A 27,906-nucleotide genomic window follows, 5' to 3' on the forward strand; every position below is an offset into this window, starting at 1 on the left:
AAGGATTTTAGGTGCAATGTATGCCACACTCACGTATGCCATACTTTTCCTCTCATACATATTGATGCAAATTGGTTGAGATATTTCCAATGATTTTACCCTGTGGACCAGACTAAACATTTATGTTACTTTACTATGAATGCAATTGTGGGCACTTATTAAACTGTTTTTGAAAAAAATGTGTAATTTTTCAATCAATAGTAAAACAATTTTGCTAAAGAAATTAATAACTTCTGCTAGAGATTCAAACCTCATGAATCTTTGTTGGAAGAATGGGCAGTCTATACATTTTAATGTAATATCTATGGTTTGCTGGATTTTCTGCATACCTTAGAATTAAATGCAAGAGAAAGATATACAAAAAATGGGCATTTAAAGAAGCTCTGATGTTCAACTGGACTGTGAAATTAAAACAAAAATATAAAAATGTATGGGGGATATTCACTGTGGTTTGCCTGATGTTTGTCTAAGCCAACATTTTCCGTGAGGATGAGTCAGCTGGTATAGAAGAGGTATATAGAGTTCTGCAGGGAAGGTGGCCTCCAAGAAGATTGGTGTTTGGTACTTCTAGGGGTTCCCATGAAATGCCATGCATAAACATTATTCAAAAAAAGCTAGAACAGGAACCAGTGGGCAATCATAAGTGTTCAAAAGGTGGGTATTAGTTATACAAATCGGCATGCAGAACAACTTGCACCTCCCTCCTGTACTTGAAGTTATGTGTGGTGCACACTCTATCAGTATCTGCCTCTTCCTGATACCTCTGCTATACCACGAACACAAATTCATAACTATAGTGGTGCACCGAAAAAAGTAAGAAAGTCCAATCAAGTTGTCCTAGTTTCTAGTTTCTTCATATTACAGATTTTGTCAATCTATGTCATTGACATATAATCTGAGAGAAAGGAACTACCCTCAACATATCAACATGGCTCAGAAAAGGACCAGAAATAACCATTGTGAAGCCCTTCTTGAGACTAGAACCTGATGGCAGACCTGCCCCAGAAAGGAAAGGAGATTCCTGGTTGAAGCAAGCCGAGTTCCCAATGAGATCCTCAAATTTTAACAAACTGTCTGTAAAGCTGTTGAGGACCCTAGGGTTAAAATGCAATTTTTCAACATGTCTACAGATGAGCTCTCAGCTGTCAAGTCTCTCTCAGATGACCCATCCATCACTATTCAACCATCTTACAAAAGGGGAGCGAATGTCATTCTCCCCACATCAGAATACAGAAATGAGTGTCTTCGACAACTCGTTGATCGTAGGTACTATGGGCCTATTAAATATGATTCCACAAACAAATTCATTGCTAAAATCTGCTTATTAGGGCATGAGCATCAGATACTGGGCTAGGTGGCTAAAAATGAAGCTGACTTTCTGATTAACATTCAGCCAAGATACCATACTTCTATGTGCTTTCCAAGACACATAAGGCCATCCTTCCACCACCTGGGAGACCCATAGTGTCAGGGATTGGTGCTCTTTTCAAACCATTATCTAAATGTATGTAATTGCTTTCTCCAACCTTTAGTGGAAAAAACTCTGTCCTTTATTAAAGACACTAAAGCTGTTTTTAATCTGATTAAGGAAGCCACAATGTCAGCAACATAGACTTACTGGTCACCCTAGACAGAGAGGTTCTTTACACTAATAGTCCCCTGAATGCAACCTTCAAGGTCATCAAGGAAACTATGAGATCTGAATCCTAGTCATCTCCTACGCTGGTGCACTTTATTACTGAATGTGTCACCATTGCCCTCAAAGAGAACTTCTTCCAGTTGGAGGGTACTTTGCACCTCCAAACTCAAGATACTTCCATGGGAAGAACCTTTGCGCCCAGTCGGGCCTTCCTCTATATGTCCCATTTTGAGAAGGAATTTATTCCCTGTAGTGATAACCCGTATGCAAGCAATATCCTGCTGTGGCATTGCTGTATAGCCTTATACTATGGCAGGGCAAATCAACCACTTCCGAGAGCTTCCCAGAATTGAATAATTCTCTTAAACCTTTTTAGTAAATGTTCAGATACAAACAAGTTTAAATGCATCTATAACATCAGGTGTATTTCAGTAGTCGTACATGGCAAAGTCTATGATATTGTACCTTTATAAGGAGTTATGACACATCAACAATCAAATCAGTTCATGCATGCCCTCTGTTCTTCTCCCTTCCATTCTCTCTTCTGTTTCATACAATCTCCCCCTCTCGGGTCTTGTAGTCCTTTGTACATGCGCCCTCACTGTCTCATAAGGTCACTCCCGGCTCTCCCCAACATTGGTAATTGTATCTTTCCCCTTTGTTCTAATCTCTCATTCCCCCAGCCAGGGGAGTTATGGTGAGTGGTTCAGCAAATATTCTCTTAAGGGGTCCCATATATCTTTTGGTCTAGAGGCAAGCGGAAGACGTTCTGCATATATCATGGATTGCTCTTGCCATATTATGAGGTCTTGGAGCCAGATTTTGAATTTGGGTGCCCTGCTTTCCTATGTGCCGCATCAATTTCCACAGTGTATCCCAGCAATGCTATTACTGGTGATACTGGTAGCGGAGCCTCTATAATCACCCCAAGCGCCCCCAGTACCTGCCACCAGTATGTCTTTCTGGGTTCACAGTCCCAAGGCCAAGTGCAAGAAGTCTGCGTTCATTTGTACACATCTGTCGTATTTGCTATCCTCACGCATCTGGTGTCTCTGCGGTCTAGCCGGTGTGTAATACATGTAGTAAAGGAATTTATAATGTGTAATTCGCAAGCGGCTAGTAGCAGATAAGTTCCCCCTGTGGTTATAGCTATACTCCCATTGCTTATTCGAAAGGGGTTCACCCAAGACCACCTCCAACCTTTTTTTTATGTCAGTAGGGGCATCCATTAAGGAAGCCTGAGTGTGGCGATAGAGATGGGAAACCACATGTGCCGGGGAGGTGCACTACAATATGGCGGAGCCTTACATGTAGAGAGAACTCCACTGGCGTAGATTTGTCGCCTTGGAAGAATTGTTCTCTGCTTTTGAAATTCCCATTTATATGTAGGTCTTCCCAGGTGTGTACTTTGACTTTGGGCAACATTCTATGACAGCCCATCTCCTGTGTCACCTCAAGATCTGGATACTGTGAGAGGTGTAATTTGGGTGAATATAGCATGGGTATTGCCAATCTGCCAGCGATACCTCACCAAGCCGTGGTGGTACATTCCACTGTGGTGGGATCCGAGTCTCTGCCTTTAGGTCTCTGCCTTTAGGACAATCAATCATTAATAAATTCTCAGATGGTAAATTATGCACTACGTTGACACCCGCTATCGAGAGCAATCACCTCCTCCACCAACAGAGTATATCATAAACCTATTAAACTCTGCTACCTTAGGCTCACCAGATGATCCATGCCCGCCAAATATAACTAAACTAGCAGCAGAAATCATTGCATCTAAATTAACACCTATTTATCAAAGTATGTGCGAAACTGGCACTTTCCCAAAGATCTGGAAAAAAGGCAGGTGTGATCTCTCTCCTCAAAAAAGCTTCTCTTGATCATAAAGACCAGTGCCACTATCGGCCAATTTCCCGTCTCCAACTACCAGCCAAAATAGCGGAAACAGTTCAGAATGAACCATTGGTTTCTTTCATCAAGACCAACAAACTTCTAGATAGAACACAATTTGGGTTCCGGACGGGCCACACTACGGAGACAGCATTGCTCAAGGCAACCGAAGAGATCAAACAAGCCCTAGATCAAGGAAAAGGGGCAGCCCAGATCCTGCTAGATCTCTCGGCAGCTTTTGACACTGTCAATCATAAATTACTATTAAGTCGCCTAAATTCCTGCGGAATCACAGGTCAGGCATGGAACTTACTAACATCCTACTCAGTGGATCGGGAGCAAGTAGTGAAGTTAGAGAACTATACTTCTCACTCGTTCTCCCTGCCATCTTGCGTCCCACAGGGATCTTCGCTGAGCCCCAATCTTTTTATCATTTATGTTTCCCCTTTAGCAGATCTGATAAGAAATTTTGTATTTTCACTCACATCCTATGCTGACGATACTCAAATTGCTGTCTCCATAGGGCAAAATTATGATAATACTGGAAACAGATTTCAGAACTGCATGATAGCTGTCCACGATTGGATGGATAAATATTGCCTCAAACTGAACTCAGAAAAAACAGAGGTCCTACTGTTTGGACCAAAATCACATTTTTGGGGGTCCTTCAGCCTGACCAACTACTATGGGCCCAATTTTCCTCCCAGTGGAAAGGGTGCTGGGTGTGATTATTAACAGCAACCTTGACCTTACAGATCATGTAAATAAACTTCCTTCACATTTAACACCCTTAGAATAATGTTAAAAGTTCTGCCTTTCATACCTGCCAACCTACAAAAAACATTAGTTACCTCACTAATTCTGTCTAAAATAGAATATTGAAACAGTCTGCTTCTGACCACCCATAAGTATAACCTAAACAAAGTTCAGGTTCTGCAAAACGCAGCTGCTAGGCTTTTACTAAAAATCCCCAAGTTCTGCTCAGTTGCCCAAAACCTGAAAGATCTGCACTGGCTTCCTGTTAATCAAAGAATAACCTTTAAGATGCTGTGTTTAACCTATAGGGCAGTTCATAATCTCGGTCCTGACTTCTTGAATCAAAGTCTTAAACGGTATGTTCATATTAGAAAGCTTCGTTCAGCCACTGCTAACCTATTGGTACAACCTAGATTCAAAAAGGTAAGATGGGGTGGAAAGAGCATTTTGCTGGAAGCATCCAAAATATGGAATACACTTCCTCTTTGCATAAAAAATGCATCTAGTCTCATTTCTTTCAGGAGGGCTGTAAAGACCAGGGGCTAGATGTATGTAGGCTATTACCCCTTGACTTTTTTCAAATGTTACCGAATTGGTAATTACCGATTCGGTAATTGACATTCATTCCTATGGGCCTCCAGGCCCATAGGACTGAATGGCAAATACCAAATCGGTAATTACCGATTCGGTAAATACCGAATCATTAATTACCTACATTGCTTTTACCGATTCGGAAGTACCGAATCGGTAAACTTCGGTATTTTCGAATCAGTAAATCTAAATTACCTACATCTAGCCCCAGGTTATTAAAATCCAGATAACTCTTATGACAGCCCTAGGCTGACACTCGCAGTTTATACACTACAGCGCTTAGATGCCTCAGGGAAATAATGCGCTATACAAATATGGTTAACATAATATAGGTTTATGTGCAATAAATCCCGCTAATGGGATAGTATCAATATACCCCTGCTCAATGGCTAACTGTGGCATATAAGGGGGAGGGTGGAACCAGTATGCCGCAAAGTGTGTCTGAGCACATAAATAATACAATTTCATGGAGCTTCAAAGCCTCCCTGTGAAAATGGTCGCCTTAGCATGTCTCATTTGGGTCCAAGTTGTTTCCCCATGCCAATCTGGTCATCTGGGCTTGGAGTGTTTTAAAAAAAATGCAGGCCCGTGTTATATGGTAGGCTGAGGAAGAGGTAAAACAATTTAGGCAATATCACCATTTTAATTAGCGAGATTCGTCCTGCAATTAAAAGAGGCAATGTAATCCAATGCATTATCATTTCTGTCAGGGAGGCTAAGGCTCTACCATAATTGGTTCGTATATGATCTGTCCTGTCCCTAGTGATTATTATCCCCAAATATTTTACCTCCGCCTGACACCATTTGATAGGGTAGTCTAGAGCATGAGTTGCAGTCTTTTATCCAATTGACTTTAATTTCCGGAGATCACTCCAAACGCAGTAAATTCATGCAATATGGGGTAAAGACTGATTCATGGATTATGCACATAAAGTGTGATATCATCTGCATAGTGGGATAGCAGATTGTGTGTTCTCGATGATGTTGGCATAGCTTAGCAGCAAGTGGCTCCACCGCCAGTGCAAAGAGCAGGGGTGAGAGCGAGCACCCTTGTCTCGTGCCCCGCAACACTGTAAATGGGGATAACCATTCTCCATTAATCAGAACCTTCACTTGCGGCTGTTGGTACAGCAGCTTTCTCCATTAAAGGAAGTCAAGTGGTATTCCCATGCGTTCCAATACACCCAGTAAGTACCCTCGTTCCACTGAGTCAAATGCTTTTGTGGCATCTAAAATGACTGCCATCGCCTATATGTCTGGGTCTACATTCTGCAGCAACGAGAAGAGAGTTCACAAGTTGTGCGAGGTCGATCGCTCAGGAATAAACCCCACCTAGTCAGGCAGGACCAGAGAGCTCATAAGGAGAATCAGCCTGTTGGCAGGCACCTTACCTGAGATTTTGACATCACAATTTATTAGGGAAAGCGGTCTGTACGACTCACATTTAATACCTGGTTTCCCCGGTTTTAACAGTGAGACAATTGTAGCCTTCCTCATAGTCATGGGGAGGACACCCTCCTCCCTAGCCTGAGCATATACCTGTTTAAGTATTGGTGCCAAGTATTCGATATAAGCTTTGTAAAAATCAGCCGGGAGGCCGTCCAAGCCTAGGGCTCTGCCAAAACGCAACTGCATCACCGCTGCTTTAATCTCCTCCTCCTCAATTCGGCAGAGAGGAATTCCCTTTGTGCCTCCCCTAGCCATCCCAGTGCTACATCTTCTAAGCATGTTCCTACTGAAATGGGCTGTTCCCCCCTTGATGTCTAGAGATCAGAATAATAATTGGTGAAGGTGTGTAAAATATTTGCTCTGTCCTTATGAATGGTGTCTTTTGCATCTTGTATCTCTATATTTAGAAAAGCGAGGGTGACAATTTTGCTCAGCTAATCCTTTCCCCGGTCTTTCCACTTCTCCATTTCTGTGAACTTGGAAGTACTTGCCGCAAAATAGGCATTTGTCTCTGCTGTCTTCCTGTACTCAGTTTATCTCTAAGAGAGATTTGTGTCACTCTGTGGGGAAGTCAACGAGCTCCCTTTGCAGGCGGGTGATGGTGTTTCTTATATCTCACAACACTCCTCCTTTTGCAATACATATGCCCATATGGTGACCATAAACGCTTCCCATACTGTGGCTACACGGGGGACCGATTGGGCATTCCTTTAAAAAAAAGTCTTGTATCTCTTGCTCCACCTCTACCTTGAAGAAGTGCCTAGTAACGCTGTTGGGTTAAGCCGCCAAGCGGCGCGTTGCATGCAGTCCACTGGGGTACCAGTGTGAGCCTCACCGGGGAGTGGTCCGAGAAAGTGCGAACTAGGTGTTGGGCTTGCTTTGCACCACCCAGGTTCCCAGCCCTCTGGAGACAATCCAATAGTCAAGCTGGGACCATGTTGAAGGTACTGCAGAGTAGTGAATGCCCTCCTCCGATTGAGATGGGGATGCCACCATGCATCCAGGAGATGGTGGTCGTAACTGTATGTTGTATCTGTCTTTGCGAGCCCATATAGTGGTAGGGCTGGGGGTTGGATCTGTCTCCGTGAGGTTCCAGTGGTGTGTTGAAGTCTCCCCCCATATAACATAGGTGGATCCTATGTCTAACACCTTGCCCCAGAGGATATTTAAAAAGGAATGGTCATCTACATTCGGAGAGTAACAGCATACCAGGGTGACGGAGTATGTAGCTGGTACCCCACATAATACTGAAGCGCCCTTGTGTGTCTTGCAATGACCGCATTGCCACATATGGTGTACATTTTTTAATCAGTATCACTGTGCCTCCAGCATATGTGGAGTATGTAGAGAAACATCTATATTTCACCCACCAAGATGCAAATACTAGCTTTGTTCTGAACCCAAATGCGGTCCCTGTAGCATGGCTATGTGGATATTATGCCTATCCTGGTAGGCCAGGATTTGTCTGCACTTACGCGGGTTCCCCGATTCCCGAATATTCCAGGTTAGAAGGTTTAGGCTGGTGATCTGTTGCTTGCCCGCCATGAGTTGAGTACTTGGCGTAAACCGCTATCTAATGATGGGCATCCCCCCTGGAGGTCATAACCAGTCAGACATGTATTAGTTTCCGACCGACACCCTGTACGACACAATTGAAAAGATGCATCTCCCCTCCCTCCCCCTCACACAACGACAACCCCAACTTGTTGAGGACTGAATTCCCTCCCTCCCAAAAAACTAGTGCCTCTAATGAAAGAATATCAAATCTCTGGGGCTGCTCCCCCTGCAGGCACCCTGGATCTAACACATCAAAACAATGCAGTGTTATCATTTCACCAAACACTTCCCAGGCGTCTGCTCCAATAGAAAGCCCCTTTTATGAGGTAATGCAGAGTTTGTATAGAGGCAGAAAAAGAAACCATGGTGCCCACGAGTACTAAGATACTACTTGTGATTCTAACTTTAGAAATAAGTAAGAGAAAAGGAAATAAGGAGATAAAGAAAGTTCACAGATGATCTAGTAGGGCTCTCCTGTCAGGGGTGTTTTTCCCAGTAGGGCACAGCATCCAACCCCCATCCACTTCACGGGAGGGGGGTGTCCAGGTATAGTCTCATTAGTACCTCCTCAATACATCCATATGGCATATGATAAATGTCTCATGTTGGGTCTGGCCTGGTGCAGTCTATTGTGAGTAATTTCTGTTTTTCTCCTCACTTCCGGTTGCGGGCTTCTAGGCTGTATAGCAGCCAAGCTTCCCGCAAAGGGCTGCGGATCTTCTCCCCCGACCTCTCACAGAGAACACCTCTGTCCCACTTCTGAAAGCAGTGATGGTGAGAGTCTAGACGAGTTTCCAGTGCCTCTGCCGGCCGATCCGCGTCCGGCTCAGTTCAGATAATCTTCCACCTACTGACAGTGTAGAAGTATTGCTTTTCCTGGTGGTGATTCATTGGCGCGCCGGGTATAACATTGCATAATCTACTTGTGCCTGTCGTAATTTCCTGTTAACTGGCACAAACTTTTTCCTAGCCTCCTGCACCGCCATTGTAAAATCTGGATAAATTAAAATGCCATTTCCTTCAAATTCAATCTGTTTTTTTCTCTCTCAGCACCAAATAGAGTAAGCAACATTTTCTCAACATAGTCCTCTAGCCACCCTGTATTCATGCTCTCTGGCGCCTCCATGATGCGCACATTGTTGCGACGGGAACATGCATACTTCGATGCAATGAATTTCAGAAGACGTTCCCTTTGTGATAGTTGCTACCTCCTGCCATCTGATGTGTCCTCTAGCTCTGAAACTCTGTGCTCTGCTTCTTGCAGCCTGTTATCATGATTTTTCAGTTTTTGGGTGAGGAAGTCTACCTGCGTACACACTGAGTCCATCTTGGTCTCTATGGACGTTAGGCTCTGTTTCATGGTCAGTCGAAGGGCCTTCAAGTAGTCCACTGCAGAGTCAGGGTTGGTAAGGAGAGGCTCCGCCATCTCACCATCTGTTTCCCTAGATTGGGATCTCCCCACCTTCCGCAGCTCAAAGGACAACTTCGATTGTTTACCCTCTGCTCCGCCCATTCTGGGCCCTCTCCTCTGTAATTAGTGTTGATGTCTGCCAGTGCTCCACGCTCCAACAGAAGTTCACACCCCAATCCGAGGGCCCACGTAGTCGCTTATGCATCCCCCCACTGAGTCCCAGGAGCCGGAGAGCGCAGTTCCTACCCAGTCCCAGTATGAGTGTAGCACCCTCCTTTTCCGCAGGCTACTCCTCTGTTGCTCCACTCGAATGTTCTAGTAGGTGGGGTTTATTTAGGCGTGTTTGCAGTTCTGTATTCTTCCCCATCCTGGGGTCTGTCATTTTAGCGTGGGTGATACTCAATATGCTTGCAAGTCTGCTGCACGCAAACTCATACTCCCTTAATGGAGGAATGACCTCCTTGCAATGCCCCTTTCCAGTGTAGCGGGGCTTTCTGTGACTGTCGCTTCCATTCTTCCTCTCGGCGCGCCTGCCGTCATGTTCTTTATATCGGCGCTCCAGGTGGCAGGTGGTTTGGCCATTTGCCTATGGCTCTCCAATCACCGCGAGTGGGGCCTGGTGCCACAAGAGTACACCACCGCCCCCTCTGCCCAGCTTGCAGTCGCCGATTGCAGTCACCGACTTGGCTGTTCAGCTATGCCGGGTCCTCTGCCACTGGGGAGCTGTGACCTCGCTCTCATCTAGTGATTTGCGGTCCTCGATGTCGTCTTGCAGCGGCCAGTTCACAGTCTCTCCTCTGCCCCGGGCACTCTCCCTCTGCAGGGTGTCTGCCGCCAAGCTGCTTTCTATGCTGCCCCGCACCTCTCACCTTATCAGCCGCGGTGATGGCCCGCAGCAGCTTGCTCGCCCGTCCTTTGCACGGGGGAGCTTCTTGCATATAGCCCTGCAGTGACCGTGTAGTCTGCAGTCTCTCCACCGTGACGGTTCTTGTTGCTTTCTGGTCGTGAAATGTTTGTATGTTTCCCAGCCAGCCCCCAGCACACATGACAGTCTCGCCGGCTCATCGCCGGGCGATCTTGTATATTTGGGCAGGATATTTATGGACATTAGTCCTGGGCTGCGAGTGCCTCACCCAGGTGAGGCCATCTTGCGTGCGCGTCCCCTAGCGCCCTCAAATCTCTTAGGGCCCGATTCACAGAATGAACTTAAGACTCAATCCTAAACTTACTACTATTTTGGTATTCACAGAATGCACTTACTACTTTTGGTATTCACAGAATGAACTTACTACTTTTGGTATTCACAGAAGTTAGGATTTTGTCTTAAGTCTCTCTTAAGTCTGTCTTAAGTTTGTCTTAAGACAAACTTAAGACAAAATCCTAACTTCTCTGAATACCAAAAGTAGTAAGTTCAATCTGTGAATACCAAAAGTAGTAAGTGCATTCTGTGAATACCAAAATAGTAGTAAGTTTAGGATTTATTTATTTATTTTATTTATTTATTAATGGCATTTATAGAGCGCGTACAATTACCCTTGGGCGTCTCGGCGCTAAAAAGTGCATTAATGTCTCACCATGAACAGGAAGTGCGGAAATATGGATCACTGATTGAATAACCATGTTTTCAGGTTTTTTCTAAACTGGAGAAGTGTGGGGCTTGTTTTTATATGGTTAGGTAGAGTGTTCCAAAGTCTAGGGGCCGCGATTGAAAAACAGCGGTCGCCCCAGGACACTGTTCGACTTCGTTGGACCACTAATTGGTTGAGAGATGTGGATCTGAGAGTTCTGGATGGGTTGTAGGGAATCAATTGGTTTTTGAGGAATCGAGGTCCTTGATCCTGTAGAGACTTATATACTGTGCACAGAGATTTAAATTTTACCCTGTTGTGAATGGACAGCCAATGGTAGCTTTTGAGCGTGTCCGAGATAGGTGCAAACTTAGGTTTTTTTGAAAGAACGCGAACGGCCGCATTCTGCACGGTCTGTAGTTTCTTGGTAACTCTGCTCTGAGCATTGAGCAGCAGACCGTTGCAGTAGTCTAGCGATGAAAGCACTAGGGAGGTGACTAAGGTTTTTGCTGCTGAGTCTGGTAGATAAGGTGTAATTTTTCTTACCATTCTAAGCTTGAAATGGGCGTTAGCTGCCACCTTTTTTGCGTGAGCCATAAAGTTAAGCTGGTCATCGAAAGTAACCCCTAGGTTTCTGACTTTGACCGTAGGGCTGGGAGGTGTGCCCAAGGCCGATGGCCACCAAGTTGCCGACCAAGCTGGGGAGAGATTACCAAAGATGACCACCTCCGTTTTATCGGAGTTAAGCTTTAGGCAATTCTTTGCCATCCACTCACCGATAGCCATCATCCCGCTTTGGAATCTCTCTGCCACCCTCTGTCCACCGCCCTTTATAGCCAGCACCAACTGAGTGTCGTCAGCGTATGAGGTTAGGCCCATCCCATGTGCTTTGATGACACTAGCAAGGTCCGACACATATATATTAAACAGTGTCGGACTTAGGGATGAGCCTTGTGGTACCCCACACGGTAACGACAAGTCAGCTGACTGGAAAGGGCCCACTGTGACCGCCTGAGTTCTGTTAGTCAGGAAGGAAGCAATTAAATCCCTAGCCGTGAGCGTAATGCCCATCCTCTCAACACGGTCGACCAAAATCTTATGGTCAACCGTGTCGAAAGCAGCTGACAAGTCTAGGAGAACCAGCAAAGCAGTTCCTCCCTGATCGCGGAGGACTCTTATGTCATCGGCTGCTTTGATGAGAGCAGTTTCTGTTCCATGATGTTTGCGGAAACCGAACTGCGTGTCATCTAGCAGGTTGTTGTTTTCAATGTAGGCTGATAGCTGCTGGTTCATAGCCTTTTCTATAACCTTGGCTAGAAAAGGGAGACTTGCTATAGGGCGGTAGTTTTTTAGTTCCCCTTTATCTAAACCAGGCTTCTTAAGCAGAGGCTTGATCAGAGTGTTTTTTAGTGAATTGGGGTAAGATCCGGATGCCAGAATTGTATTACAGACCATGGTAATAATTGGAATTACTGTATCTGGTACCATGGCGAGTACGGAGGTCGGGCATGGATCCAGGGCTGATCCAGCTTTAATCGTTGTTACTATGCCCTTGGTTTGGTCAGTGGTAAGGGGGCTAAAGCAGGTCATAGTGGTTTTGGGAGTAATCATGGGGGTGGTGACACTACTACTAGCCTGGTCTAAGTTAAAGGCTTGATAGATGTCGTTGACTTTTGCAAAAAAGAACTCCGATAAAGCATCACATAGTATTTGCGATGAGGGTGGGTTAAGATCCGGGGCATTGCCAGCGAGGGTTTTGGCAATGTGATATAGCTGTTTGCTAGAATTTCTAGCAGTTTCTATGTGGCGTGTGAAAAAATCTTTTTTTGCTGCTATTATCATGGTTTTATAGGTAGCCAAAGCTTTCTTATATTTTTCCTTGTTTTCACTGTCATAAGTTCTTCGCCAGTGTCTTTCCCTATTTCTGGTTAATTGTTTTTGAATTTTTAGTTCTGCCGTATACCACTGAGATTTGGGCATGTTTCCATTGTTAGATATTGATTTGGTGGGGGCCAGCTGAGTCGTAGCTTCACCCAACCATTTTTGGAATTGGTTGGTTGCGGTGGTAGGGTCAGTGGATAATTCTGGAGTTGTAGTATTGAGAAGCAGCGTTAGGTCGTAGGGATTAATGTCCTTCCATGCTTTGAACGTGCCCTTTTTCACAGGGGCCGCTTTAGTTCTGTGTGGACTTTTGATGGTTAGTCTGCTAAAGATGACTGAGTGGTCTGTCCAGGTCATAGGGAGGACTGAAGTGACACACAGTCCTTCCACATTCGTAAAAATACCGTCCAGCGTATGGCCTGCCTGATGGGTGGGTGTTGTTACCAGTTGTCTAAGGCCCATTATATCTAGGTCAGATACAAGGGTTGTTGTGTCCCTATCACTGAGAAGCTCTAAGTAGAAATTGAAATCTCCCATCATCGTGGTAGAGTCTTCTGATGCTATAGACTCAGTGATATTGCTAAGATTTGCGAGGAACGCAGATCTTGTCCCCGGGGGTCTATAAATCAGTGTTCCCTTAAAATTATAGGTGGGGGACAGTTTTATGTCAAAAAGCATGGCTTCGCATGAGTTGATAGGAATTGGCGAGCAGCGGACTTTGAAATGTTCTCTCACTATTATGGCTATCCCTCCTCCTTTTCCTATAGGTCTGTCCTGTCGGTAGGCATTATAACCTGGGGGGACTGCCGTGACATAGTCAGGGGCGGATGCCTCATCGGACCATGTCTCTGTGATATAGAGTATATCTAGATTAAAGTCACTAATGAGGTCAGCTATATCTTGGCAATGTTTGCCCAGGGAACGAGCATTAATGAGTGCCATAGAGTAATACGTATCAACCTCGGTAGTGAAGGGCTTAACATCCAAGGTTGGGTTGATGAATGCTAACGGAATATTGCAGTGTGAACATTGTCTACGTGCTGCCGGCTGCATAAGGGAAACATCGAGTTTGGTGCACGACGGGGCGTGGGAAGGACACATCTCCAGGAGTGCGTTACGGGTGTAGGAGGGGCGAGGGGCATGGGTTATGGCCCTAGGCCCGGTCCCGGCGCGGACGGGCGCAGACGGGCTTGCCTTTGGCGCGCCTTCGGCGCGCCGCTGGCGCGCCCGCTGCGCCCGCCCGCTGCGCGGACGGGCGGTGGTGTTGTTTTTATTCATGCTTTGGGCGGGATGGGAGGAGGGTGGGAGGGGCGCAGAGCTCTCGGCCAGCCTTTCCAATGGAAGATGGCGGCCGAGTAAAGTGCAAAGCTTCCCTGCGCCTGGATAGAGCGGCGCTGTGGAGGGAAGTAATCTCGCCTCAGAGAAGACAGTACTATAAAACGCACCAATTAAAATATGTACAGGTAATAAAAAACAATTCGTTGAGTCTTAAATTCATTCTGTGAATCGGGCCCGAAATCCTTATCTTTGCTTTACCAAAACTATCTTGAACAAGGCGCTTCCTTTTCTGAATTTGATTATCACCATCGACTAGGGGCGCCTCATTACCAAAACATACAAAAAAACAACTGATTGCATTAGCTTCCTACTATATAATAGCCACCACCCCAGGGCCCTCCGAGATAACCGCCAGTTTGGCCAATTCTTCAGGATCCGCCGTAATTGTAGTACCATAACAGGTTTTGACAAACAAGATATGTCTTTGTAAGGCAATCCAAGAGAAGGGAACTACCCCCAACATATCATCAACATGGCACCTGCACAGGGCTAGAAATAACCACTGTGAAGCTCTTTGTGAGCCTAAAATAAACGAATATGATTACACACTCACAAGCGTGACCACCTACACCCCCAAATCCAATAGAATCAAAATGATCAATAAGAAGGAACATTAGTTCCTTCCTAGTTACACTTGGTTTTTAGATATGACAAGAACCACCATCATAATAACGTAGTCATTCTGTGTCCCTTAGTCATGTTTAACATTTCACCCTTCTTTCTCCAATCTACATATTCAACTCCCTCATCTCAGGCTTGCTACTGAGAATGGATTTAAAAGATCTCCAGCAAAGAGCCCCCTCAAGGGGCCCGTTGGGCATTACAGTTCCAGCCTAATGAGGAGCTGCCCGATGATGAAGCCTTTTGTACCCCTTTTGGCCGCCATAAGTGTGGCAGGGTATGCTCAGACGTGAGTCCCTTGCTCACTTTGCCACTGGATTCAAGCAAGCCGGGCTGAAGACGGCTGGAATGCCAGAAACCGGTCCTCGGAAGCTTGTTTCCGGTCCAGGGAAGACATGGCTTGGCAGTTCGGGCTGGACTGTTCCCATGAGGCACAGGGTCAGACTGATTTGCATATAGCCATGCATGAACTGGGGTGGCAGAGTGGGCTAAAGAACGGTGATGGATTAAACCCAGATCTTTTGACTGGGTGTGAGTGTTTGATTGATTCAGAGGCTCCGTCCATCACCACCCCCTTTTGTACCGCTTTTGGCTGCCATAAGTGTGGCAGGGTATGCTCAGACGTGAGTTCCTTGCTCACTTTGCCACTGGATTCAAGCAAGCCGGGCTGAAGACGGCTGGAATGCCAGAAACCGGTCCTCGGAAGCTTGTTTCCGGTCCAGGGAAGACATGGCTAGGCATTTCGGGCTGGACTGTTCCCATGAGGCACAGGGTCAGACTGATTTGCATATAGCCATGTATGAACTGGGGTGGCAGAGTGGGCTAAAGAACGGTGATGGATTAAAGCCAGATCTTTTGACTGGGTGTGAGTGTTTGATTGATTCAGATGCTCCGTCCATCACCACCCCCTTTTGTACCGCTTTTGGCCGCCATAAGTGTGGCAGGGTATGCTCAGACGTGAGTCCCTTGCTCACTTTGCCACTGGATTCAAGCAAGCCGGGCTGAAGACGGCTGGAATGCCAGAAACCGGTCCTCGGAAGCTTGTTTCCGGTCCAGGGAAGACAAGGCTTGGCAGTTCGGGCTGGACTGTTCCCATGAGGTACAGGGTCAGACTGATTTGCATATAGCCATGTATGAACTGGGGTGGCAGAGTGGGCTAAAGAACGGTGATGGATTAAACCCAGATCTTTTGACTGGGTGTGAGTGTTTGATTGAATCAGATGCTCCGTCCATCACCACCCCCTTTTGTACTGCTTTTGGCCGCCATAAGTGTGGCAGGGTATGCTCAGACGTGAGTCCCTTGCTCACTTTGTCACTGGATTTAAGCAAGCCGGGCTGAAGACGGCTGGAATGCCAGAAACCGGTCCTCGGAAGCTTGTTTCCGGTCCAGGGAAGACATGGCTTGGCAGTTCGGGCTGGACTGTTCCCATGAGGCACAGGGTCAGACTGATTTGCATAAAGCCATGTATGAACTGGGGTGGCAGAGTGGGCTAAAGAACGGTGATGGATTAAAGCCAGATCTTTTGACTGGGTGTGAGTGTTTGATTGATTCAGATGCTCCGTCCATCACCACCCCCTTTTGTACCGCTTTTGGCCGCCATAAGTGTGGCAGGGTATGCTCAGACGTGAGTCCCTTGCTCACTTTCCCACTGGATTCAAGCAAGCCGGGCTGAAGACGGCTGGAATGCCAGAAACCGGTCCTCGGAAGCTTGTTTCCAGTCCAGGGAAGACATGGCTTGGCAGTTCGGGCTGGACTGTTCCCATGAGGCACAGGGTCAGACTGATTTGCATATAGCCATGTATGAACTGGGGTGGCAGAGTGGGCTAAAGAACGGTGATGGATTAAACCCAGATCTTTTGACTGGGTGTGAGTGTTTGATTGATTCAGATGCTCCGTCCATCACCACCCCCTTTTGTACCGATGATGAAGCCTGTCACCCATCTGGATGGGTGAGGGCTCATGCTCCTGAATATTCACATTCCACCCACCTTCTCTGGCACGGGTTTGACACTAATGGTGTTCCCTCATGATATAAACTGAGGAACTACATACTCTTTGTACATTGATCCATTTATACAGTGAGAGTGCGTGCTGAACCTTAATTGTGCCTAGTCCCCTTTTTTGTTGAAAGTTTTAAATTTGAGCACAGGTTGAAGGTGACACCCATCCGCACTCAGGTTTTGGGAACTGACACTTTTACAAATTAAGCAGGTCACCAGTATGAAGAAAACATACTAACTTTTAAACTAGTTCTTCAAGCGTGAAAGAATTGCTATTTTTTGGAGCTTAATATGTTTCTTTTCTATTTATTTTTACTGGTGTATGCATTCTTTGAATGTATAGTAATGATTTTATTTAGTCTGCAAAAAGATGTAATTGACTTGAATTGACGCGCAGAAGAACTAGAATTCTAGAAAATGAACGGGACAGTTTTAAAACTGAAAAAAGAGAGGTCTGCAGCAGTAATTTTCCTAAAGGCAAAACAATACAAACACACCCAATGTACCAAGCAACACGTTTGCTCTCTCATCTAGCTAAAATAACTAATATCTGATATTTTCCTCTATTCCCAGGTAAAGCCATGGACCCCACACAACCGATTGTCAATTGTGTGGCCAATGTGATAAGTTCTGTGGTTTTTGGTCATACCTTCAACATAGATGACAGCACTTTCCAACAACTGGTGAAAGCCACTAGCAGTATGGTGAACATCCGCACACAATGGTGGAGTAGAGTAAGCAATCAAATTGGGGATTTCTGCCTTTTTTAATAACTGGAAAATAGGGTTGTTAAACTGTTGGTGAAGAGGGTAATATGGTTTTAAAATACAAAAATAAATTATGATGAAGACATATATAGGGTTAGTTTACTCAATAGCTTAATGGAGTAAAAGGCATTCGCAAAGACTATGGATCTTGCTTTACCTATGCTTGTTACTTGCTGCTATTGGCTTTCCCAATGCTTATATATGTGTGCTGGCATTGGTAAATTCAATAGTGGCAGCCAGTAAGCTTGAAATTATATTTAATATACTTCCAAGGCAGCCATCAAATTGGGGCCGATTCACAGAACTAATCTGAGATAAAATCCTAAACTTACTACTTTTAGTATTCACAGAAGGTATTTAGTAGTACTAAAATTAGGAATCCTAACGTTACTACTACTAAACTGAGATAAAATCCTAAACTTACTACTTTTGGTATTCACAAAAGGCATTTAGAAGTAGCAAAGTTAGGAGTCCTAACTTTACTACTGCTAAATGCCTTTTGTGAATACCGAAAGTCGTAAAGTTAGGATTTTGTCTCAGTTTAGTAGTAGTAAAGTTAGGAGTCCTAACTTTACTACTACTAAATGCCTTTTGTGAATACCAAAAGTAGTAAGTTTAGGACTTTTTCTCAGATTAGTTCTGTGAATCGGCCCCAATGTGTGTAGACTGAACATGGCAGCCATCTTGAAAATATTGAAAGCCAACTCAGAACATTTTATATACTTCTAAGAAAGTGGTGGCATTTTGGAAGTATAAAAATTACTTAAGATAAATTGTTATTATCTATTCTTCCGAGATGGTTTCCAGTTTGCATCTACAAGTAATGTAACAAACGTGTACAGCAAGAAGTATAGAAAATAGTGTTCCAGAATTTTCAGACACCACCACTAGAACAATTTCACAACCATTAGCAAAGCAAATAGCAGCAAGGGGGAGCATCAGGCAGCACTAGAGAGTCTGGCTAGAGGAGAGTGAAAGACTCTCTGTGGTAGTAGTGCTGGGTTACAGAGAGAAGAGGAGAGAGGAATATAAGACAGAGGGGGTTGGGGCGATGGTTGGAGAGGATGGAAAGGAACAGATAATGACTGGTGAATGGGAAAAGAGAGACAGGAAGTGAGGGAAAGAGGGCAAGCTTGTGAGGAGTACTCATACAAGAAAGAGAGGGGTAGGAGAAAGCCATGTACTCAAATGGAATGTTAAATCACAAACGGTACGTAAAAAAAAAGTGAGCAAAAAGATAATTGCCTGATGTCCTCTGTGGAAGGATAAATTGAGAAAATCCAAAAACCCCAAATGTTCCAAGAGTTACACATACAGATAAGTAGGGAGAGAAGTCTTTAAACCAGGAGCAGTGAATTCAAATAGTCATCCAGTCATAAGTAAGGGGCAGTCCCAAAGCCCACTGTAGTATACCTTAGAGTATTGAATACAGCTATCTCTGTAGCAGACAGCTAATGCTGTGTGTAGCGATACAGTCAAAAGACAGTAGGCTATTCAGACATGCCACTATGTTGAAGTTATAGGAAACTGCTGGATATATACACTTTATGCCCCATGTTTAGCTGTGCAGATAGAGCAAATGACCCCAATTGCTTATCAGAACTGATTGGGGGCACATATGTTCATGCCACACCAATAGTTATGAAATAGGAACAGTATTTCTTGTCATATGTCTGTGGAATGTGTCCTAACATGTCTCTGACATCACACTGGGGGCTGTGCAGGAGTAAGAGGTCACGGCATCCCTCTCTCTCAGCAATGGTAACAGTGGACCCACAACCCACTGGTTTACCTATGGCAGCAAGAATGACTGAGTCAGCAAAGCAGATGGACTATAGATATATATTACTAACTCATTCATCAATACTAAATGGTTCATCACAATTGATAACAGGGTATGATGGGTCCACTGACATACCAGCAGAGCCAGCACAGAAGAGGAGGTATGCCTGATTCACTACTAGTTATGTGGCTTCTTCCTTGCTTCTCCTCAATCCTTTTGTTGTAGAGCAAAGGTTCTTTCATACCAGCATTAGTGCATTCTCCATTTTTCTGTTTGTCTCTATCAATCTCTCTTTTGATCTCTCTTCCACAATCTTGATTCAGTTATGTATGACTCTCCTTCTACACCAAATCTGGGGTCTAGTACTTACACCTAAGATAGAAGTGTTCAATGTCCCGGGGGACCTGGGGCTCAAAATCTTTTTTTTTACTTTTTCCTTCATTTTTGCTGGAACCTTGAGCCTTTTATTTTTTTTACTATAATGTCTGATATAAAAGTTTATAAATACTGAGAGATTTAATTTAATAAAATTATGACTTGCCATTATTAACACTTGGGAAATCCATATCAAGCGTGAGCAATAGGTTTGTGATTAAAAGATTTGAATATAGAAGATGAAGACCAAGCAGCTGCTCTCAAAATATCCTTTAATCTGGCACCTGTTGTTAGATTGAGACATAACCTATTCAACGCATCCTGCTAGGAAAACAAAGGAGACCAAATCATGAGGTTTTATGAAGGAAACTAATCATTTAGAGGAAGATGGAGGTCTGGTATTAGAACAACCATTCAATTTTCATATTTGTTGAGTCAATGAACAACACAGAGTTTTGGATGAAGTAAGAAGGAAGTTCTAAGAGTTTTGGGTCTTCTTGAAACCAAGAACAATTGTTGTTTAGGAATAACAGGTCCAAAGGCTTAACAACCGATATTCTTTTACATGACATTAAAAATAATAAGATTGTTCGTTTGGCAGAAATATACTTGAGAGATACATTTTTATCTGGCCATTTACTTGAAAATTTCAAAACAATTTTGACATCCCAAAGAGATATATATTTATGAGTAGGAGGGATAATCATGCATTTCCATAAAGTAATCTGCAAATCTCCAACAGGTTTACCATTAAAGTACTTGTTATTTGAAGATACAGCAGATTTGTGAGTACTGATTGATCTATAGCCTCAACCTTAACTGTCTAAGGAGCTATGAAAATTGGCTGCTGTGACATTGGCACAAAAGAGCTCAGTATTTGATTCCAAATACTAGCAGGACCATGCTGCTCAAGTCCACCTATAGTCCATGGATCTTTCGGGAACCTATATAAATTATTGAATCTGATAGTCTATTGCAAAGGTCTTCTGTAAAGAAAATATGCCTTACACCTTCCACGCCATTAAATAGAGATGACCTGATATAACAAGATCATGAAGATGGTCCGGATGACTGATGAGAAGATGGCGGGCATTTTGCAACAGAGGCGGAATGTCTACTGTCATCTGAAGGACAGAAATCGTATCTGAGATGGCCAGAAGGGTGTCATTATTATAAAAATAAATAATTTTGACTTTGGTCAGACACCATGATATCATTAGGAAATGAGCAAAGGCACAGGGAACAGCGTTGCCAAAGATATTTGATCAATCCACTGCCAAAGATAATATATTTGGCCTCAAACCAAAGAATTAAAGAAGTTGATTGTTGAGCCTTGTGCTAAATAGATCTAGGGGAAATATACCCCACAGGGAGTAGATGAGAATTAATGTGATCACTTAAATGACACCAATTTCAATCTGCTATCTTGTTTAAATGACCAAGAAGATATTATGCAGTTAGCGAAGTCGGATGAGCCAGGCTGAATTCCCAAACTTTTTTGGCTAGTATGGCAAGAATTTCTGAACATATGCTGCCCTAGACTGCTGTAAAATTGTCCATCTAAAGAACCACAAAAAAGTGAGTTTGATGCTTCATGAAAAAATGCATTGCAGAGAAACCTGCAAGAAGTTCTAAACAATTCATGTGTAGACAGGAGTCCCTGACAGGCCATACTCCTTCGTTTAAGTACTCACCGCAACAAGCTCCGCAACTAGTTTCACTGAGATATGATTCTGATAGTAGATCTGGGTTTAAATTTAAATATGTTCTTCCATCCCAGGCACTTAGGTGTTTTACCAACCAAACAGCTTCTACTTTTGTCTCTAGATCTCAGGGACTAAATCTAAGTAACTGAGACTCTTTCTTAGATTATGTTTTTTTAATATCAGTAGTGCTCGATAATGAAAATGGCCTGGAAACGCAGCTTGGATCGAGGATACTAGAAGACCTATAATACTTGCTAAATGGTGATGGGAAATCTGAGATAGAGTTCCAAAATGTGAAAGTACAAAATATAGAGTTTACCTGCCTTAGAATTCTAAAGACTGAACTCGATTTAAAATTTCCTTTTCCTTGTTTATAACAAATCTTAAAGTTTATGAAAGGGAAATTGCGATTTGAAGATGCAGTAATGATTCGAATCTGTCTTGGGACATGATTAATATAATCCAGATAAATCAGAGATTTGATTCCTAGGATTTGAAACTAGACATCACCTTTTTCCGAAGCTTGGTTAAATACCATTAAAATAATGAAAGACCAAAAGATAGGGCTTTGAACTCATACCTTAAGTCTTTCTACTTGAACAGAATATACTTCCTTTGGAAAGAGTGGATTGGTAAAGAAAATTAAGCATCATTACAGTCCTGATGAGTCAACCAATCTCACAACTGAAGATACTTAATAGTTTCCATTTTAAAGTGGTGCACAAAACAAAAGCATTGAAATGTCTAACACTTATTACAAGATGGAGTTTCTTGCATTTATTTTTCATAAAAAAGATGTTGCTTAAAAAGATTTGTGGTGCAAGTTAGATTTTTCTAGCACACATTTAGAAACAGGGGGGCATATTACCAAGCAATAGCGATAATTATCGCTATTGCTTGGTTAGAGACAAAAATTTACCACTGAGCTGCGGCGATTTTTATGGCAAATAAACCTTGGTATTACCAAGGTTTATCGCAAATGCGATAAAAATCGGCCGCAATGCATGAATATCGCTGAAAAGTCCGCGATATTCATGCATTATCGAGCTAATGCTCTTAGCCATGTTATCCACCTCCCATTGGATAACATGGCTAAGAACTGCTCAGGGCAGGTGTTAGCTTTTGGAGATATTTGCGCTTAGCGCGAATATCTCCATAAGTTGGTATTAGGAGATAGCGATGTTAGCGACTGTTTCCAGTCGCTAACATCTTGGCACGCCCACTTTGCATGTCATTAGTGATAAATATCACTGACATGCAAAGTGGGGCCCAAGATGGTCGCTATCTCCTACTAGCTGTCGCTAACTGGTGTTAGCGACAGCTAGGTAATAGGGAGATAATTTTATCTCCGCTTTCTTGGCTTTTAAAGCCAAAAAAGCGGAGATAACCCCCCTTGATAATATGCCCCAAGATCCTTAAGTTCTTGACTAATTACATGTCTGTTTGAGACAGATGAAACGACTTAAGGAAAATGGCGTTGGACAGGATGGGAAAAGAAATCTATTTGGTAACCGACGCTGTACGAAGAATCCAAGGGTCTGATGAAAGCTGAGACCAATTGCCTCATAAAATAGCTGTGTGTCTGCTTTGTCGAGGAGGATTTCGAACTCTAACTGTTGGTAACAGTGGTTATTGATTGCCCTTCTTGGCATTGGTTGCAACATCTTCTCCCTCGCTAGGGAATGAAGGACGATCTGTTTCGAAAGCTTAAACCTTTTCTTTGAGGATAAAATAGGGACCTATTGTCGTACTGGAAATGGCTGGGCCCAACAACGTCCCCCTCTTGAGCCAGCTCTTACAAAAACCTCTGTCCAAATACATTTCCGAGAGAAAGTTGTGCCTTATCAATCGTGGTAAATGCACTGATGTATTTCAATATTTCTTTAATTAAAAGGTTGCCAGACAGAATTCCTTGTGCCAAAGGGCCTGGGTCGGACATGATGACTAAGGCTGATCAACCCCTGTTTGTGGGTTCTCTGCCATATTTAAACAGAAACACCAAATGTTTTGGGTCTATTGCAGGAGTCACCAATACCTGATCTGGAATCAGTGGTCTCGGAAACTCAAATTTTTGTTCATTTCTACTTGGCTTCTACAGAGGCTGGCAAACATGGGCCCTGATATAGTTAGAGATATGGGATATTGTAGACCACTCAGTAGAGAGAGAAAGGATGAAAGAGATGCTTGGGATTGACCAGAAGACCTCCAGCAGAATATAGCATGTCAGAGCAGGTCTGTAAACTGGATTTCTCAAAAGAGAATATAGAGCATCAGGCAGTTTTGTGCTAGTTATGGCCAAATCAATCTAATTCTCAACTATCTTAAGAATCAGAATCAGAATTTTGTAAATAAGTCTGAATCATCAGAAAACTCTGGGGTAACCTTGTCAAGACACTTTTTTCTACAATGAGAATCTTCCTTCTTCAAGGAGTGTCAAAAATCAGGTAGTAAACCAGAGTCAAGAGCAGGCGGTGTACTCTCAGGTCTAGGGCTGACAACATCAGAATACATGACTCCAGTAGATGCAGAATCCAACGGCGCATCGGCCTCTGCAGTGCGAATTCTCGTAGTGAAACACATGAAGAGTCACATAGGGAAAAAGCATGTGATGTCACTTGGATGCATGCATGTAATTGCTTTCTTCCCAAAGACACCTGAAAAGCGAATTATTTTAAACAAAGCCTGTATGCAGCCAAGAGAAAAGTAGGCCCTGTAACATTGAAATCTACAATGAGTAAATCAAAAGAGCAAATAAATTACAGCAGGTTTCAGAAAATCAAAAAGGCACTTAACTGACTGCTAGTGAGCAGCAAGAAAGAGGAAGGACCAGGAAACACCTCCATTATAAAACCACAGAATGGAACTCTTTTGAATCACTCTTGTACGTTGTTCTCAGTGATTCCTGGGATTGCAGTTCTAAATTTGTTTATTAATGTTGTATTGTTGTAAATTGTATTGTTTGATTGGCTGCTGTGAGAAGCACAGAAGGAAAGTGATGCTTAATAAGAGTCTTCCGTCTTCACATAAAATACAAATATTCTTCTCCCTCAGATACACACCTTTATAAAACCTCTCTTTGTATAACTTGTGATTTAAACTATTCACTAATTTGGTAGTCGAACTGTGAATGATCTCCAGCTGGTTTGACTGTTCTGGACATGGGGCTGTCAGAGTAAACTTCAACTTTCTGTCTCCTGCATTAGTTTGTTAAACATATCATCTTGTCTGGTGAGGGGATGCTAATGAAAACCTGATGAAGGCAGAAAGGCAATTATGAAGAGTGAGTTGAAGTTTACCAAGTTTATGAGTTGACTCTGACTTTATGGGTAGAAGTAGGTCTAATATCCCTAATAATATCTACAGTGGTGCACACTGAAATCTAGTGGCTTGTGTGCCTCAATGCGTTGGTTCAGTTTACACACATTTTTGCGGGTCACTGCTTGAACTGGAGTATGTGCTTTTTTGATTGGATCCTCTGACCCTGACTGAAGGTGCTTAATTCAACAATCTTTCATCTGTTTTCCCCTTAACCTCTCTATCTTTATTCACTCTGCAGCTCTACGATGCTTTCCCATCCCTGATGAGCAGACTACCCCTGCCTCAATATCGAGTGTTTGTAGAGTGGGAAAAGCTTCGATCATATATGAAGAAGGAGATCAAGACCCACCAGGAGAACCTGTGCGATGAACCACAAGACTTTATTGACTACTACCTGAGGCAGATAGCACAGGTAAGTGTCTTCAAACCAGGGAATGACATGCCCCACAAATTGATCGTAAAACTGGATTTGAACATGGTACTGATGTAGAAGGAATAGGTGGTATACGTAGGCTGCGTAGACGGGTAGGAATAATAATTCAAGACACAGCCCTGAAGTGGCTGAGATATTTCTTGTATAATCCCACCTTTCAGATGCATTCACACCAATACACGTCTAAATCACAATTTTTAGCCTTAGGGGTGCTGCAGGGATCTACCCTTAGCCTCCTGCTTTTTAACCTTTTATGTAGGGCCTCTTGCTGAGATTGTGTAATCCTATGGGTTCATACTTTTCTCTGATGTCAGGCAAATTGAGGGTTATTTACGAAGGAAAACCACACTGCAGAGACCCCCTTCACTTGTCTTGGCAAAGTTTTGGCTTGGATGAACATCAACTTGCTGAAACTTAATGGGGACAAGATGGAAGTGTTGCTAGTGGGCAACCACCCCATCTCTGGGGCTCTCATCCTTGGCCATCTGATCTGGGTAAGAGCTCTACCCCTTCCCAAGCGGTAAAAAACTTGGAAGTCTGAATAGAAGATTAGCTGGATATGCTCTACATGATAAATTAATGCCTGCCACCCGTTTTGGTGTCCTTAAATCTCTAAAACATTCTTAGCCTGCCATTTCTGCTCCATCTCAACGAACTGTAGTCCAGGCCCTGGTGATTTCGAGGCTGGACTATGGTAATGTGTTATACCTGGGTATTGTTAAGTGTCTGATACGTTGACTCCAAAACTGTTCAGAACATGGCTACTCGCCTTCTCCTTTGTTCCTCTAGGCTCACTTCATCAGCCAGTATGCCACACACCCTGCAATGGTTTCCAATTGAGTGCGAGTACAGTTTAAAACTTTGTGCTATATGCAAAAATGTCTTACGAATACAGGGCCAATGTATTTAAGAACTTTTGCGTCTGGCTATCTTCCAAATCGGGCACTTTGATCCAGTCATCAAGATCTAACAGTGATTCCTAGTATTAGGAAATTGGCCCAAGGTGGCCAATCATTTGCATTTTGTGGAAAGCAGTTAAAAACTTGGCTGTTTCCTTCACTGTAATTCATCAGGAAACGGCTGATCGTCCTAGGTTCGGTGAATAGGCTAGCGCTGTGAAACCTCAATAGGTAGCCATGCGCTCTACAAATCACCTAAATAAATAAATAAATAAATAATAGCTTTATTAGTATTGATTGGGAAAATATTGCAGACCTAATTTAGATAGTACTTTAGATTATAGCAAAGTGAAGAGAAAATTGATAGAGCTAATGATTAAATCTTATATTCCATACTCTTAAGACCTAGTCTAATTTCACATGTACATACACATTCTTAAGGGAGCCTCACAATACTTAAAATGCATCATAAAATTACCTGTCAATCATTCTCGATATTGTGCAAAGATTATCCCTGTGCTTACTGTCCACAGAATATTGGGCAACAGAATACGTGGCAACAGGCTTTAATGTAAGCATACCACATGCATGGAAGGGTCAATGGCCTGAGCACATTGCACATAGGGTCATGGCTGCATTACAATACTAATGAAAAACCCTCCTTTATTTGACATAGAAGTTTCCGAATGTATGACGTTACAACGAATTCCGTTGCAACGCATGCCTTTACCACGCATGCGTTACAACGGAATTCGTTTTCCACGCATAACCTTTACCTCGAATACTTGCGTGGTGACATCATACGTCGTTAAGAGGAAACGGATTTTTTTCCCGATTTCTCTTAAACGACGCTGATTATCTTCATATCCCGACGTGACTTTTGGTGAGTTTTTTTTGGGGGGGGAGACCCCCCCAAGCCCCCCAATTTTTTACTTTTTACCTTTACCACATATGCCTTTACTACAAATCTCGTAGTAAAGGTATGCGTGGTAAAGGCTTTAGTGGTAACCACGCATGCGTTGTACTGCATGCGTGGTTAAGGAATTCGTGGAAACGGCTTCGTTGTAGTGGCCGTTTCCCGAAGTTTCCTACTAAGTAAAACAACAGTTCTAAGGTAAAAACACAACTCACAAATATAATTATACAAATGTCAGTAAAAGACATGTTAGGTTACCTTAGGTACTGAGAAGTTCGGCACATAAGGCTACCAATTCAACCTTTCATCCCATGGCAACGTAATGATCATGACTTTACTGATGACATCACAATTAGTGTGAGCAATGGCATCACCGGTGTCAAAATCAATGACCAATATGATTAGGGTACCATTGAACAGCTCTCCAATCTGACCCAGTGTCCCGCACCCAACTAGGGGCCTCATTACGATGCCATTCGGATGAGCTTCCGACCATTATCGTGTTGGAAACTGGACCACCTGACAAGGAGTCAGTGGTCCCGCTACCCTTATTAGGATGCGATCGCCTTCATGGCGGTCAGAAAGTGTATTTTTCCTATTGCAGCTTGTGCTGCGGGCTGCAACACAAGCTACAATAGGAAATGTACAATTTTTAAACACCCATGCACCGTGTGGCAGGCACCATGACCTGCCACACTGAGGCCGCAGGGACGGGGACCGAACTAGGGACCCCCAAAGTCTGCTTCCTACTGCCTTTCTATGGCTATCGGAAACGTACATCATAATACCCACAGTACCACTTGAGCAAGAGCCGCTTCCATTTTGGGGATTATGATCCGCCCTCAGTCCCGACAGGCTCCTTGAACCTGTCGAAGGCAGAGCGGATTACCTCCCGCAGGCATCGGTTGGACCGCATGTATCCTAATTCGATAGTCAGACAGATGCCTCAGATGTCAGGCGGAATGCCACTGATGAGCTGTCGGATGGCCTTCTGCCGACAT

The 27,906-nt window shown here is 43.6% G+C and overlaps 1 protein-coding gene across 1 annotated transcript in view; it reads left to right on the forward strand.

Annotated features, from left to right (window-relative positions):
• The window catches only part of LOC144790699 (cytochrome P450 2J2-like), a 205,153-nt gene that overhangs the window by 78,834 nt on the left and 98,413 nt on the right, over nucleotides 1-27,906 (forward strand). Inside the window, exons 4-5 of the mRNA XM_078665422.1 lie at nucleotides 17,282-17,442; nucleotides 24,896-25,069. Coding sequence (XP_078521548.1) covers nucleotides 17,282-17,442; nucleotides 24,896-25,069 — 335 coding nt within the window. The remainder of the gene's footprint in view (nucleotides 1-17,281; nucleotides 17,443-24,895; nucleotides 25,070-27,906) is intronic.

The sequence above is a fragment of the Lissotriton helveticus genome, chromosome 11, assembly GCF_964261635.1.
Source record: "Lissotriton helveticus chromosome 11, aLisHel1.1, whole genome shotgun sequence".
NCBI classification, from domain to species: Eukaryota; Metazoa; Chordata; class Amphibia; order Caudata; family Salamandridae; genus Lissotriton; species Lissotriton helveticus.